Here is a 16,258-nt window from a genome sequence, read left to right as displayed (position 1 = left end):
ACATGGTACATACATACCTTAGGGTGAGTGAGTACTGAGGCAAGGTATATAAGGTAGTATTACAGCCCCGCTAGTCCACAAGTCGGTTCCAAATAATTTATCCTGTATTAGTTCCAAAGAGTTGGAACTGTTTCAGCCATGACGAGCTCACGATCTTTGCCCGAACTGGGGCACATTATCCAGTCCCGAGCGAATACAATAGCAGATTGGCATCGTGCAGAAAACGAGCCGCAGCCCTCACTGTCTGCTGGATTTTCAATGCAGACGCACGAATATACCAAGCACATCGAGGAGTGTCGTGCAGAACTCCTTGAAGCTTTGGATGAGATGCGGGCGCTGGTCCTCGGCCCAACCTCATTCCTTTTCTTCACCTCTGTGATCAGTGTAAGTGATACCGCGCCACAGATACAAAGTTGAGACCTAACTTTTAATCATGGCAGCCGGTTTGGACAGCAGTGTTCAACGTGCTGTACCGATTCAAGGTAGCGGAGCACGTGCCAACAGAAAGCGGGATATCATATGTCGAACTGTCGGAGCGCTGTGGCTTGATCGAGTCTGACTTGAGGCGTATCCTACGAGCAGCAATGTCAATGCGAGTTTTTGAAGAGAACCCTGCAGGAGTTGTGAGACATACTGCTATATCTACAGCCCTTGCAACCCCTTTATGCCACGATGCAATAGGCTTCTCAACTGAGGAATACGCCCCAGCAGTGACGAAGTTCCCCGAGGCACTCCAACGGTTCCCAGGCTCTGTTAAGGCCGGAGAGTCTGCGCTTGCCTTGACCAATGGAAGTTCTGGCGACACGGATATATTCTCAGTTGTATCACATCACCCCGACCGGTACCAGAGATTCACTAATGCCATGTCTTGGGTTACCACAGTTCCAGAGACTTCCGCCCATCATTTCGTGAACAATGTGCCGTGGGCACACATGCAAAACTCTACCACACGGGGATGCCCTCAGGTTATAGTAGATATTGGTGGCTCCCGTGGCGACTTGTGCGCAGCCCTTTTGAGGCGCTACCCGGATATCAAAAGGGCAGTTGTTGAGGATTTGCCAGAAGTCACGAGAGCCGATACCGAAGCATTGATCTCGTCTGAACTCGCTGGCCGTATCGAGTATCAGGAATATGACTTTTTCACCGAGCAGGTCGTTAAAGATGCCGACGTATATATCTTTAGGACTGTCCTCCACGATTGGCCGGACGATTACGCCATCAGAATCCTTAAAAACCAGATTCCTGCAATGAAAAAAGGAGCTCGGATACTGATCAATGACATTTGTATGGATGTTTCGCAGACCGTGAGCTCGCTTACAATTCAGGCACAATGGTAAGCTGAGGTCTATTCCGTTTCAAAACGAGAATCATAATATTCTTGAGACTAAGTGATAGCAATAGTGCTCACGACTTGATGGTGAAAATGGGGTTGAATGCAAAGGAGAGAACAAGGGAGGAGTGGTCCGAGCTTCTATCGAGAGCTGATGAACGATTCAGTATCGAATCCATCGTCTCGCCTCCTTATTCGGTTCATTCCATCATTGAGATTGTCTGGCGAGACAGTTTAGTATCAACAACAACATGAGGTTTGACTTTGGTAGGTATATGTGAGAACTGGTATTAGAATTGCGTAAGATATTTGTTGTAATAGTCGAAAATGGTCAAGGGAGATTAGAAGAAGCTACGCAACCGGTCGTGGAACATTCTAATCCTTTTACAACGTCCCTACATAGGTAGATAATGCAATCATACCTAATACCACCCAACTAATTGACCTACTAAGCACTTAGAATAACTATCTCAGAGGCCAGGAGGGATTGGCTAAATTCGGGATTATTGTAGTAGCTCCCGCAGGGGCTCTATTACTCCGACGCGCATCTAAAGTAATTTGTGAATAGTTTCAATTGACCCCAAGAAGGTAATTACTTGGCTCGCCTTGACGAATCCAATACCCGCGTATCTACTCTGCCTCTTATAAGGAATACAGGGAAATACAAGGCACATACAGATACTATAGCCTTATATTAATTAAAATACCACCTGTTACCTGTAGCCTCAGATTGTCTATTTGGATGCTTCTTAAGCACAGCTGCGTGACAGCTCTTTCCAAGACGTTTCATCACTGGCTTAAACAGTAGTAGCAGCCTGGCTCCAATATCCTTTCAAGAAGGCGAAGGCATGGAAGGGATTACGGGAATCACCCCACGCCCTTCTTCCTTCGCCTATACCTCAGTAATAGTTTACCTACCTAGGTAGGTAGATATATATTCCAGAAGAGCAGAATATTGCCAGAATTTGGCACTTGATGAGTAGTTCACTACAGTTACGACTTTGCTGAAAACCACACTCCACGGGGCATTGGTGTTAATGTCACTAATAAATCTGAGAACTATAAACACAGAACCTAAACACAGAACCTTTTACAACCTTAGGTACACATATAATAATAAATACACACAAGCATCAACGCGTACTCGTATTCCCTCATTCTTTTTAAATTTGGGTAAAACCGGACAAGTTTTGTTGGATTGACCCCTAGGGCCCCTAGGGCGTTGAATCCGTTGAGGTTGGGGGCCAGGGTTTCATAATGAATGATGCTAAATCTAGATTATAGATTACCTTGCCAGCTCATACCAGCCCTTCCAGGTAGATTACCCCACAGAACAAGTGTATGCACCTGGCCACCAAAATTACTAGTAAAATGACATGGCAACTTTCTGCCTCGTAACTTTCCCAGAACACGGCCAGGTATATCGACATGAAGGTGGTCGAGTCTTCCTCGTAACCATGTAGAAAATTCTTTATACTGTTGGTATTTTGCTTGATTAGACGTAGTATTTAGATTGGTACCAGTGGTATGGACCATGGTTGTTGTCCTCTACCACAGACTCTCGCTGCTCTTCTTCGGAAGGAGTTTCTGGGCCCTCGAGAAGCCATTGGAAAGTGTTTCGATGCGCTGGATCTACATTCTCAAACCGATCATGCATTCTCGGATATCGGAGACTTTGTAAGATAGCGGCTTGCTTGAATGGTATCTCTACAATTTCCTGAAGCTTTCGGAAAAATGCCATCGTATTATCCGAGTCGACCACAACTCTGTGCTGGAGCTTTTGTACGTGGTCTCTCAGATGTAGCATTTCCTTTTGGGATATAGACGTGGTACTCAATGTATGTTCAAGCTTTTGTGTTAGGTCTGAGCTATATTTGGATTAGAATCGGATACGTATAGAACTTATAACTGACAGGCTCACCGAGACATAATGCTTATTTGAATCTGCAGCTGTTTCCTATAGTCATCAAGGTTTGCTTGAAGCTCATTCCGCTCGTTCTTCTTCATTATATTTCTCAGAACTGTCGTTATAATGTCGCGTTTGCTTCGCGGCTTCTTGACTTTCAGGTTTTCGAGTAATAGCACCAAGAGCCTATTAGAAAGGTCACTGCACTTTTGTGCAAGCCTACCTACCTATATAGAGCCATTTCGTCCTCAGTCAGATCAGATGATAGCAAGTCTTTCATAACTCTCGTGCTGAGTTCTCGCATTTCCTGCGCCAAAAAAGCAGTATTGCTATTAGATTGGATTGAATCTTGATGAGATTCGTGTAACTCCTTCGCCATCCAAACGACTTTGTACCCACATACAATGAGCTGGAGTACGTTAGATGCCAGCCCTACAGCTGCTAGGGCCTCCATTATTATCTTGAGTCACTCATTATCTTTTCTATTGAGCCTAGAGAAATGAATGTTTCGATATTATCGCCAACTAACGCGAACTCCTTTAGGTAATATTCGCAATGGAAAGACTGCGCAGCTTTGTAATGGTATATTTTCAACTTAGTATGCAATCATCCAAACGCGAGGCTCTTGTCAGATTGAACGAGGTTTGGTAGAGGCGGGAGGTGAGGGGGTTCTACGTGTCTGTGCTACTCTGCTGCGGCAATAACCGCAAATCAGAGATGCAGAAAATGCATAGCCACTTGACTTCCATGTCGCATCTTTCAGACCTATAAATATCTGCCTACGAGGCTGTCAGCCGTGCTGGACTCCTTATGGTCGGAAGACGGAAAATTAGATATTGAGCTGTACTAAGAAACCTTTCATATCAGAACATAGGTATTAGATATTATTATCAGAGTCATCTAAGGGCTAGACAGATACGGCCAAGGCAAAAGTAACTTGATCATCATTCCAAATAATGTTTCATCATCTAAGAGGTACCTGAATACCTATGAAATGAGCAAAGGGAAATTCCTTGTAGCCGGCGAATTCGGCTATCCAACTCAACAAAGTTAATGTGAATTGTTTAATTAGAAATTACCTACCTAGATATTTAGGGATAAAAGTATTTGTATTAATCGTCTAGTAATTATGAAAATTAGATTAGGTAATCTTGAGCTTTTGACGTATATGTAGACACTTCGGAGGGATTGAGACTTATGTAGCTTTAAGAAAAGGGGGGGCTTGTGGCTCGTTAGGCTTCTAAAGCCTAGGCCCTAGGTTATGGGGTTGATATTCTAACAATAGGAGTCACGCCTGTGTCGGAGAAAAATACTGAACTCGTTCAATATGACTATGAGAGCATCGGCGGATCATTCATTCATCTACACGAATTAGAAGGTAGGTAGTATTTGCCACTCCGAGGTTACATTGAGGCGGCATTACTGAGATTCGAAATAATCGAATTGAATTAATTGATTGAGCTTCGCCTAGAATTCAGGAAAATGGCCAGGGACCTAATGGAATAGCATCAAAATGCGATCGCATGGCCACGAGGGAAGAAGACATTGTGACGTGGGGTGATCAGTGATCTACTTAGGTGCTATATGCACGTAATATAGATGGTTATTAACTAGGAGTAACTGACCTGATATTACTCCAGATACGAATATCAGGTTGGAATTAGAGGCTATGCTAAGTTGAGATACCGCGAGACGGAAATATGTATGGTACGGAAGTTACCAGGCAGAGTGAAGCTCAAGCAGTTCAAATATCCGTCAATGTCAGGTATTCGCAGTTACATTATGGAATTATGTGTGCCTTAAAAGACTGTTCGCGTAGAATCGACTCCCCCGATCATGCCCATGGTAGATTCCGGAAGGCAAATTCAAGTTGATCGGTGTTATATAGATGTGACCATACATTAGGTACCTAACCTAATACGTATGTGGTATCCAAGTTTAGGCCACGTCCCTACCTGTTAGAAGGTATCACTTGAGTAGATACACGTTGGACTCCTAAAAGATTTCCCCATCGTTATGTTCGTCATTTTCCCATTCAAAAGGGACATTGAAGAAATGATATAATCGGGTATTGTATCGCTAGATGTGGCCATGTCTAAGATTTAATAAGATATACATATTTATTTACATCATCGTTATGCTTTCCCCGTGAATCTAAAAGCTAACAGGGATGACCTGATATGTTGTCTTAGGAATCAGTCTCCTGAAAGATGAAAGATGAAGCATAAGCGAAATCGCTAGATAGCACTGATAGGAACCGACGCTAACCTTACGTATACCTCCTCTTCGAGAGTTCCTCGAATGCAATTGTTATTTTTAGTCAGCCGGGTCCTTACTAGGACTGCTAGGATACTGACGGAGCCATCAGCTCTCTGTATTGAATGCTTCAGTAATCGATCCGTCTATTGGTTGTTGCGTGAGCGATAGCACAGCCTACAATGGACACTAAGTATTCGAGGGCCTACTCTGCGCCTGGTTGAAACCCATAGCGTCACTTGGCGTGGGTAGTAACATCCTATGGTACTTAATATGGTATTGGTGTTGATAGCTTGCAGATCCGCCCGTTTCTTTTCGCCGATTAGGTACCTCTCAGTCGGTCATGTCATCATACTATGAGAACCACATTTACCCAGAGCCGCTTGCATTCGATCTAAGGAGCCTATTCGGGGTGCATATCCGAATCTAATAGACAGTGTCCGTGAGCTCGTAGACAGTGAAGAATTTCTCGTACTCGGTAGCTTTGGCAAGCCCAGATGGCGGTGGTACGAGGCGATCATCAATGTAATGTAAGATGCGCTACGGTCATTGATGTGGCTGGAATCTTCCACTTAAAAAGTAGTTCTTGGCTCAATATCAATAAGGCTTGCAGACACGTTCGGTATGATCCGAGACGTATGCCATTGAGCCCCAATGTCTGGAATTTTAATAGGCCGCCACCGAAATAAGTGTATAATTCTGTAGAGTGCCAAGTCGGGTTCACACTGGATCGACCCAACTAGTGCGTAGGTAAAATCTACCGGATTATGTGCATGCGGAGAATAAGGCACTTTCCGCTTCCGTTGAAGTAAGACGGAGATAGCCGCTGGTAGTCGAGAGGAGTTTATAAGCATCTGTTGCCATGATTTTCGAGGTGATGAGGGTTACATAGCGCTGTCAAGATATAGAGCTTATCCAGACCAAAGGACAACGCCCCTTTGTAATATTATTACCTACATATCTACCTCTTAGGTAGGTCGAATGATATTTGTATCCGAGTATATAAGATCTTAATGAGCGACACGGCGTTCCTTATTGGGACAACTATCAGTTTGCCACGTGCTTAAGCTACCGAAAGTGGCTTGCTATATTTGTATAACTTGAGCCATTCAAATGACTATATCCAATTAGAGTACTGTGGCTGCTGACTTGTGAAACCGATGATGATCCTGTGCTTAAAAATAAGACACTCCTATTTGCCTGTTTTCTGGTAGGTATCTAATATTGTGTAGCACAGGATCTGGACATGAGGTATGATCAAGCATCGCCGGGACGGATCGTTGCCTCGTACAACCGGTATCTGGAATATTTAATGCTAGATTCGCATATAAGAGCCAAGTATGCGCGCTCCCTAGATGGCGGGAATTTATGCTACTTTGTCCCATCCGTACGGCCGACTGCATCAAGCACCGGTCGGCCGGCCTTCGTACTTGATAGATCTACTATTATATCAAGCCGGATTTTCTCGGAGGTATCTTATCCGCTTCACATATACTTCCTGTCGTCTCATGCTACGTACTTACAACTTGGTCTTGATTACATTTCATCATTGGTTAGAGACCGTATCCGATGGTGAAAGATTTTAGATACAGTCTTTTGTAGGCTAGCCCACTGTACAAACGTTAGAAATTGCTGTATTAACAGGCTTTGTCTGCAGATTTCATTTAAAAGGAGGTCAATATAGACACTGTTCTACGAAGCTCCCACTTGCGTGATTCTGGGCGATACTACTATTTCGATTAGATATTATATAGAGAAATACCAACTTAAAATCTGAAGGCGACTATTAAATATGAGATTTCTAGATGTGCTTCGTTATTACTGTTATTGTATCGAATATTATGGCATCAACTTAATCTTGTGATGTCGAAACTACGTTTTCGGCGTCACCTCTAATAATTGAGCTCCGGGAAGTAAAAGATGACTATCATCGTATTCGTAATTAAGAACACGAAAAATGGAATCATGCTGAGGCAACTTGTTTCTCACATAAGACATATAGCTAAAGTCGTTTCCTTTATACTTAGCAACCTGATATGACTTGTATATTTCTAACGTAAACATTGCAGACTATACTATGCCTAATGGTTCGGACAGCATTGTTGAATGCGTCCTAACGTAATCATACTAAAATAATGGTGTCCACTATTTCAGATGTAAGGAGGAAGAGGGATATATAGCCCTCGCTCCAATTTGTACCTTATCCCATAACCTAGCGCAGCTAGGAATTATTAGAAGCCCTTACAGAAGTTGCAAGTAATAACTCGAGAGATTATTTACCGACTGCAACTTCTGCAACGCCTCGATGGAACTGTGGAGTGAATTCTCCACATTCTCCATCTCGTCCTTTTCTAGATCTCCTTTTCGGACCTCTAGGTGTGTCCGAAGCCTCACCACACTTAGATATATGGGTAGAGGCATAAACGTATGTGCCCTGAAGTAACCAAGATACTCATGTTCCTTCGCCATTCGAGATATTTCCTGAGCTGCCCAGAGCCCTCGATCTTGGTATTCCCACACAAGAGATTGGCTTTGGTCGCTTATAGACAACGTCTCTATGATGCGGCACAAGTACATGATAGCAGAATACGCAATCATGTACGAGTAAATAATCATCGGGTTTTCAGCCACAGTCAACGAGGGGTAGTTGACTTGCAGGTTATTAAGCCGCCGTGTAAGTATACCGTCTAACCAGTCGTGTCTAGAAGTAAAATCGAGCGGAATGTTGCTATACAAAGTTTCTATTGTGTATATTTGTTTGTGGGTGAGGGCTCGACTACAGATGGTGATGAGAATCACACATTCTGCCAGTGGCGCATATGGTCTCATGTCGGCAGATGTCATAGTTTCTGCTAAGAAGGGCTCTTGTTGCACAAGCCCTCTTTGGAAATCGTCATCTGGACATGGAAGACGTGTAAATACCTATCAAAATTGGGAATAAGTTTCTTTTTCACAACTGTCTCCTGGATTCCATTCCGTCGTGCTGATTCGAGGATAGATTGGAACTCACTACTTCCTCGTTCAACGTCATAGGCGAACCCTCGCTGACGCTAATGAACCGGTCGAGGCAATAGGCTACCCAGAATGTGCGCCTCTTTTCCTCTAACGTAATCGCATTGTCGTCACCCTCCGTCCCTAAGACTCTGGGGCTATCCAGGTCGTAGAGCTTTAGAAATTGGACTAGGCGGAAGACTCGGCCGGCGCTAAGCCACCCTCGTCGGTAATTGGTCTTAGCAAATTCATAGAATGTGATAAGAATCCATGCTTGCAGGTGCTCGATATGGCAAATCGGAGAGTCACTACCGTTCAGGTCCAGCTGATCGAGCATGAATCGAGTCTTGGCGTAGATGGCGTCTTGGAGACCGCTAAACTGGCTTGAGAAGGCCGTAGCGGATGTCAACATGGCATACTGCAGGCATTGTTGAGGTTCACTGATGATACTCGCATCGTTTATCCATCCAAAAGTTTTCGATTTGTTGAAGATGGGAGCAATTGGATGAACACGGTCAAAATAGAGCTGTATTCTTTAAGTAGAGTAAGCTACCTGGAACTGACACTTTAGGGGTCGGGGGAACCCACAAATCTGCTTTAGAGAGGTCTGATATGAAAACATCGCCAACTGAAACCGGGCTCTGTTTCGGTGATGGGTATGATGCCGCTATGGTGGGTATGACCGGGAGCTCAGAGAATAGCAATGGTGAGTGAGGTGCAGTCGCCGGCGGTCCCCATGCTAGAGGAATCGAACCATTGAGAGGTTGTTCTTGTTGGGACATGTCCCAATCGGGTACTACTACGAAAGAAGTTACTACTTTCGCTCTAAAAGCAAGACGCGGTTGTTGAAGATGTCTCGGATATGTCGGATATAAGACCCCATCCGACAGAGAGAATGGAAAAAAAAAGTAAAAAGTAAAATGTAAGCTCAAGGGACATACAGGGAAATTGTATCGAAATGCCCTCCTTCGATGGAGATTCTGTTGCCAAACCAAGCTCGTGACCATTCGCTGTGTCGTTATCATCGGCTTGCGATGTAGAGAGACGACGTTCTAGTGCAACTACCTCGACATTTAGTATTGGTAAGGTTAGGTTAGGTAGTTAGTTTATGTAGAGTATGGCATACCGATGCGACTACGAAGTGCTCCTATGCTTCCCTTTTTAGGACCGCGAGGTACGCGACGGTCGTTGACTTCGCACGGGATTTGGGCATTGGCACATGCACCGCATTGCGGACGCTGCCTGTCACATCGAAGCTTTTTCTTACGGCATTCTTTTCGAGGCCATCCAGTTAGTATTGAACCCTAATGAAACATCGCCGTAGAACCCTGACCGTCGACTCTAGATCATCATTCTCTTTAATCGGCGATCAACCCCAAAATCCCATTTGTGCTGCCAGGGGCTGAGACGTTAGAACATACCTTCACAGGCATAGCCGGGCTGTTGACGTGGCTCAGCCCGTCCATACATGACGCTTTGATTGCTTCACAAGACCTCGGTGTCTCGAACAAGCTCGCAGCGACCGTTGAGGATGAGAATAATAAGCTTATTTCATAGCTCTATCTCACAGATGGCGATCAGATCTCCATTCACAAGAATCTCATAAGAAAGGCGCTAGATTGTCGATCAACAGCACTATTTGACGAGAGAAGAGTCTGGAATTAAAGTAGGGAGTTATGGTTCGCCAAGGCCATAGAAGATACTTACCTACCTACCTATTTACGCCACCCGGAGCATATGCCGTGATGCCTACCAAGATTAGCGAGCCTCACCGAGAGTTGATGCATAACATAATCTACCCGTCGGAAAACCCTTCATTGGCATTGCGTAGTAGTCAGCTCGCATCCCCTTACGCCATAGCTTAAGTACCTAGGAACTACACATGAGGTCTATGCCTAAATTGCTCGATGGTGCCTACGTTGCCTACGTTGATGATCAGTCTAATCTGCTCAGGGATTAATCCTGGAAACGGTAATCGACATGCGCCGCATGGCGCCCTGTAATCATCGCTCGTGTTGCGGTAGAATTGTACAACTCTGACTTGCTATTTACCACGATCCCCCCCACATCTCTACCTGAGCACGGATCTGAGATCCTATGTCATAGGCGTGTTCATCGATCCGATATCTGATAATACGGGGGTAGTACAAACCATTCCCGGTAATGAAAGGGCACCTGCATCCAAAACCCTGTTACCTTGATCCGACTACCGACATAAACCTCATTCGACTACGCTTACCAAGGCATCTGATGGCCTATTGCTAAATCGGCAGCGCTACTCCCGAGCCCCGTTGCGCTAGTCATGGTATTTGAAGAGTTCGAGAGTAGTCCGAGGGTTTGGGGGGTTACTTAGCCAATTTCTTCATTTTAATAACCTCCTATTGGACCTATTGGATTCAAATGTCTCAGATGGGAGGTTGAATCTCTGCCACAACTTTCAATAGCCAACCACTTCACTCCGATTCAGAATCGATCCATAAATAATCGAATCTCCCTAACCGGAGACTTTCATCATATTAAGTATGGAGGTGTTTGTTCGTGGGGGTAAACCCATTTCACCATTGCAGGTCTTACCCATACGCCCAAGAATTCTGCATAGCTAGGCTAGAACCAATGGACTCTGTAATTATACATGTTTCACTGCTCTTAAATTAACCCTTGGTGCGCTACTTCATATACTCTACCTGCTTTCCAAGATTCTAGAATCCTTAATATTATAAAGTGTGGGATCGACGCGCCTATTATGCGCGGCTAGGTACTAAAAGTCTTAGTTTTGAGACAAGGCTTTTGAGAACGTTGACATTGAAGGATTTGTCTCTGACAACTATGAGTACTTGTTGTATCCTATTAGGTATTAGAAATAATCTATCCAGCATAGAGCTTCATTATGATAACATACATCGTGAAGTATATTGAATACAACCTGGGATCAAGTACATTTAATTTTCTTTACACAAAATAGGTGTTATAATGTAACTAAGTGTTTGATATTTTATCATAGGTACCTTAGATACGGTTCTATTGGATAACGCGAGGACATTTAAAGGACTGTGAGAGGGCTTAAGAAATTGTGTAGATACCTAGGTAGGTAAGGTACCTATGCACTTAATCTATAAAGCGGGAGCTATATTCTATTCTACTCTAATAAATTGCTTAGTAGTAACTACTTAGATAGACTAATCAAGTTTCAATTGCCCGGTCTCAGATGATTGGGTTATAAAAGCGGAAGCGATTCGAAGGGTCGTATTTTGCCTTGAGGTTGCGAAGCCTCTCCAGACGCCATGCTTCGTGGCCGTACATCTGCTCTACGGGCTCGAAGCCGTTGGCATAATTGACATAAGCATTAGGAGCCCGCCCTGGCTGACCTTCGTTCCATTGGTCTCTAACCTCGATTGCCCATTCCCAAGCAGCCTTTTCTACGCTTGGGTTATTTTGAGGGACGACTGTTTGGAAAAGCATTAGGTGATGGTCGGCACGGAAAGGATAGGCGGAGTCATCGGAGTTCTGAGCTGTAACAGCTTCGGTGGAGTAGCCTTCGTGAAGAATATTACCTCCTGCGACGAGTACAGGATTGCCGGCGACACGTTTTTTGAAGCCATCATATATGAGGCGCTCGGCCGTTACGTTGTACACTTCAAGACCTGCAGTGGCAGCGATTCTAATTTGATTTTCCTGACAGAGGGAACTGTCCTCATCCGTGCCTTGGGCAACAGAGATCTTTGGATATGACACATCATCGTATTCTTCATAAACCGCTTCGATCGCGTTGAATAGAGTCAAGTGCTTCTCGGCTTCTTCCGCGGATCCACGATAGGCAAAAGTCCAGAAGATGACCGGTTCCTTATCGGTTATTGTCGTGTTCATTTGGAAGTTTCCGAAGTTGAAAGCCATATTTACGGGTGTCGTGCCGTTACCGTGGAAAATATTAAGAGCTTTAAAAATTTCTTCAAGCTTGTCGCCTCGCCAGATGTAGTTATGATAGTGCCATGTCTCCGGGCCTCGGGGGAAGATATTCATCTCAAAGCTCGTAACAATACCAAAATTGTGGCCTGCGCCCTTCATTCCCCATAGAAGATCACTGTATTTATTGGAATTGACACAAATAGCACTGCCGTTAGCCAAAACAACATTGAGCTGAAGGATATTGTCGCTAATCATGCCATGAGCACCCTCGTGTCTCCCGTGTCCGCCGCCAAGACCTGGACCCCTTTTATTTGAAGTTTGTAAGTATTTATCGCCTAATGATAAGGGATGATAAAAAGGACAACGTACATCATACCCACGCAATCGCAGGATCCAGTGGTAGTAACATATCCTCGGTCCCAAAGGTAAGTCGTGGCTTGACCATCGTAGACGCCACCTTGAAACCAAGCAGATTTACCGCTAGGTTGAATGTCAATATTCCTAAGATTCTTCATGTTGATCTGAACACCGTTGAAGGAACCAAGACTTTGGGTGTCACCATGAGCACGGTTTACAGTCAGGAAGTCGAGACTGTTTTCATTACAGTATGTGACCTTGGGTCATTGTCAGCTAACAGGACTCATACAATAATACTTATAACACTTACAATAGTTGATATATCAGATTCCTCGCCAGGCTCAATCACAACTTGAATATTAGGCACTGCAAAGATATTCCACCTTGTAGTAGCCTCAGTGAAGCGATCGTCATCTGGTCCGAAGATGGAAGTGGTGTTTGAGAGCTCACTACCAAGCTCCTGCTGAACCTGTGTAGCATTTAACTGGCGCCGGGTAAAGGCGGACGGTTGAAAGTATCTAGGAATGCTCGCGCCAGTCGCGAGGGTCCCAAAAAGGGCGAGGCTACACACGAGGGAAACAAACTTCTTCATTGTGAGAACCATGAGCAGGCACACCTATTAAGATAGTGGTGAGAATGTGTGAGTGCAATCGAAATTTACCGAAGAGGTTTGTACGGAATTATATATTTCAATATCTCCTAAGTCTATCTCCTAAGTCCTAAAAGTTTGTATACGTGAAGCATGGCAATGTTCTAATCAAAAACAAACTAACAAGGTAAGTATGCAAATCTGAGTACCTTCTGACTTATTGAAAAGTCGTTATATCACATCAGCATCAATGTCCATAACCGCAAGGGTTGTTTTGACCCTGACAACCGACATCACCAAATAGACAAGAATCCTATTTCAGGGGTCCATGCTCTCTCTGCCTGGGTAGGCATATACAAGTATTTCTCTGGGGCTGAAATGTGATTGAATTTTTGATTGACCAGCCTTGAGGGTTCAGGTCAACGTGACATATCACTAAGTGGTCAGAACCTTGAAGTAGCTAAGCATGAGATATACTGCATGCGCTGCGACTGGAGGCTGTATCACAGCCACAAAATATAGTAACGTTCCATTTAGGTCGTGCAAATCAATTCTGTTAGGACTTTTGACTGATTAGTATAATACTTACCGAATGAATAACTTGTTCTGTTGAGTTAATTAAGGTCTCTATGATATCCCCAAGTATTTCTACCTTAGGTAGTCTTACCAAACCTTAGCCCAATGAATTTGGTAATCTGGTATAGGATTCGGCTAGGTATCATCACGAGAAAGTAAGCAGCCGCTTACTCCCTTCCTTCGGGCGTTGGCTCCAGGGGCCGCTGGCTAGACGTTGGTATGTTAAATTCGCTCATATCACTTAAGATGACAGGTAGCCACCCCCGGCCAACTCTTCTTCCATCTAGATACACCCGCTTATTTGAGTAAGAGTCACATTAACACGCCGCTTACTCGAGTAAGATTCGCACTACGGTAGTACGCTTACTTCAGTAAGATTTACGTTGAATTTACAAGGCTGCTTATATCCGATAAGGAAGAAACTATCGGACCAACTCGCCTTGTTCTAATACTATAGCAATTCTACAGTCCCATGACCTAAGCTGGCAACGGAGGACGTAATTATCTGTTTCGTAGTCTTCGGGTATGAATTGCCTGGATATACGGTTAACTATGCTCATATTAGGACTTAATATGCAATTTGGACTCCAATACTCTAAACGAGACCCTTAAGCCAGGACCATTAGCCATTAGTAACAACGGCATATAGACATAATGCTTCTACATCCCCATGACACATGTATACACCCCACTTATATTAGCAAATCAGAACTCAAACAAGATCCAAAATATACCACCTTAGGAATGGTGGAGAAAGACTCAACCAATCACATTTAAATGGGCAATGTACCGTATTATGTTGGTATCCGATGGACAACCATAGTTAGGTTCTTATCACATCAACTGCTACCTATCTTCGTTATCTATATTATTTTATATATGCATTAGGTACTTACTACCATAACGCGTGCTTAGCATCGCGTACAATTCAGACGCAACAAGATCGCGTTTTAGAGATGATCTCAGCATGATCAAAGAAGCTAGCACGACGGGAGAGTTTTGCGTCTGGTGTGCTAAGTAGGTGATAAAGATGAACTCACTCATCTGTCAGACCTTTATTCGGCCCTTCTCCAAGCCCTAGATTCTTATTGCTGACTTTCGTGAGTAGAAGGATATTCTAATGCTTCTCGAAGACTTTGATACATAAGTCATCTTTCTTCTCGGATAGGATGGCCCATGACGGGCGACAAGTAGATCTTCTAAGCAAGCCAACCGCTTCTGATGTATGCTTCAATACCTGTGATTAGCTAATCTGTTTTTCAACTGTTCTAATTGTCAATCTCTTAAAACACCCTTATGATGCCCTAGAAATTGTAGAAAAGACGATTAATTTGAAACCTGCAAGCCTAGTAGAAGTTGAAGACATCGTGGCATAAGGGAATATTTAGCGAGAAAAGTGCATTGTGAAAGAACAGGTCTCAATTAGGCAATAAAGGAAGACCAAGGTCTTCGTTTTGAAAGCATCGTATTTCGAGATGGACTGCGATCCCTTTATAAGTGCTATAGCCATGATTATCTGTCCTCATAGTCAGGGATTGGAAATTGGCGATTAATGGAGATACCTTGAATTATCAACGGGAAATCATCTTGTTGATGATTCTATGTCGTTAGGTATTCATCTCATGTCCCATGACTACGGTTGTTGGGGTAAAAGGAGGCTGTGGAGTTATGTGCCTTATCCAAATGCCTCCATCGATAGAGTCTCATGCCCGAACAGGGTTTCACGAGCAACTAATCTGTCGGCCGAATGTATTGTTATCAACATATGCGATTAATTCGAAGTCTACTCAGCCTGAGGTACCTGATGATTTGTATATTAGGAGGGAGGTAAGACACATTTGCTTATCTCCTAACACCTACGCCCGAGTTTATCCTATACCCTGTTATATGATGACCATTATAAGTAATCTACATTTCAGCTCACTTCATATATACCTCGAGAAGGCCTAGATGTCCGCTATGAAAGACATTGCAGATCCCATACCTAGGATCCGCTTCCTTCAATAACGCCTCAAACTCGATCTAGATGTATTGCTTAACACGAGAGTCAACTAATATGACCATGTTTACCTGTCGTACAACTCGCTCTTGGTGGCGTGGCCAGGTACCTGGCTCTGTAATAATGCTATTGTTGATGAGTAAGGATGTATTTGCGCTGCTATTTCTAGGCTAGAAATGAACGACGTGAAGATTGTGACTATATCGTAAGCAAGAAAGCAGCCGCGTCTTTAGGAAATTTGCTTCGGATTAAAGAAGCTGTATTGCAAATATTCCAACGCCTGTCGGGTGACAAATGGGTTTGGATTCTAGTGTGCTTCGAATGGATTTGCCTTAAGACTAACATTGCAAT

General features: G+C 43.9%; 4 protein-coding genes across 4 annotated transcripts; 1 reads left to right on the top strand and 3 right to left on the bottom strand.

The window, feature by feature from the left end:
• Positions 1-94: 94 nt before the first annotated feature.
• On the top strand, positions 95-1,766 carry F4817DRAFT_344493 (S-adenosyl-L-methionine-dependent methyltransferase). Its single transcript, XM_049304157.1, has 3 exons — positions 95-384; positions 441-1,333; positions 1,402-1,766. Exons 1-3 carry the CDS (start codon positions 139-141, stop codon positions 1,583-1,585), a joined length of 1,323 nt encoding a protein of 440 aa, XP_049156910.1. The 5' UTR covers positions 95-138; the 3' UTR covers positions 1,586-1,766.
• Positions 1,767-2,825: 1,059 nt separating this feature from the next.
• F4817DRAFT_318101 (uncharacterized protein) lies at positions 2,826-3,690 on the bottom strand (the record flags this gene model as incomplete). The annotated part of the gene is made up of 2 exons (XM_049300890.1): positions 2,826-3,198; positions 3,464-3,690. The coding sequence occupies 2 exons, from the start codon at positions 3,688-3,690 to the stop codon at positions 2,826-2,828; spliced, it is 600 nt and encodes a 199-aa protein (XP_049156909.1).
• Positions 3,691-7,522: 3,832 nt separating this feature from the next.
• On the bottom strand, positions 7,523-10,155 carry F4817DRAFT_344490 (fungal-specific transcription factor domain protein). The gene is made up of 6 exons (XM_049304156.1): positions 9,905-10,155; positions 9,610-9,756; positions 9,425-9,544; positions 9,072-9,282; positions 8,503-9,016; positions 7,523-8,414 (listed from the first exon to the last, which is right to left on the bottom strand). Exons 1-6 carry the CDS (start codon positions 9,951-9,953, stop codon positions 7,734-7,736), a joined length of 1,722 nt encoding a protein of 573 aa, XP_049156908.1. The 5' UTR covers positions 9,954-10,155; the 3' UTR covers positions 7,523-7,733.
• Positions 10,156-11,684: 1,529 nt separating this feature from the next.
• Positions 11,685-13,335, bottom strand: F4817DRAFT_367048 (FAD-binding domain-containing protein; the record flags this gene model as incomplete). Its single annotated transcript, XM_049307065.1, has 3 exons — positions 11,685-12,690; positions 12,756-13,000; positions 13,054-13,335. 3 exons carry the CDS (start codon positions 13,333-13,335, stop codon positions 11,685-11,687), a joined length of 1,533 nt encoding a protein of 510 aa, XP_049156907.1.
• Positions 13,336-16,258: the final 2,923 nt, after the last annotated feature.

Source organism: Daldinia loculata (assembly GCF_022478755.1).
Source record: "Daldinia loculata strain CBS 113971 unplaced genomic scaffold F4817scaffold_42, whole genome shotgun sequence".
Classification (NCBI taxonomy): Eukaryota; Fungi; Ascomycota; class Sordariomycetes; order Xylariales; family Hypoxylaceae; genus Daldinia; species Daldinia loculata.
The sequence above is the reverse complement of the archived record's forward strand: the minus strand, read 5'-3'. Positions and strand labels throughout refer to the sequence as shown.

Coding starts and splice junctions, on each gene's coding strand:
- F4817DRAFT_344490 (XM_049304156.1), bottom strand. CDS start 9,953: ATGTATGGACGGGCTGAGCCACGTCAACAGCCCGGCTATGCCTGTGAA. Junction 9,757..9,904: donor GCCCGGCTATGCCTGTGAAG/GTATGTTCTAAC, acceptor GGCCTCGAAAAG/AATGCCGTAAGAAAAAGCTT. Junction 9,283..9,424: donor CATTTCGATACAATTTCCCT/GTATGTCCCTTG, acceptor CTTCTTTCGTAG/TAGTACCCGATTGGGACATG.
- F4817DRAFT_344493 (XM_049304157.1), top strand. CDS start 139: ATGACGAGCTCACGATCTTTGCCCGAACTGGGGCACATTATCCAGTCC. Junction 385..440: donor TCTTCACCTCTGTGATCAGT/GTAAGTGATACC, acceptor TAATCATGGCAG/CCGGTTTGGACAGCAGTGTT. Junction 1,334..1,401: donor CTTACAATTCAGGCACAATG/GTAAGCTGAGGT, acceptor TGATAGCAATAG/TGCTCACGACTTGATGGTGA.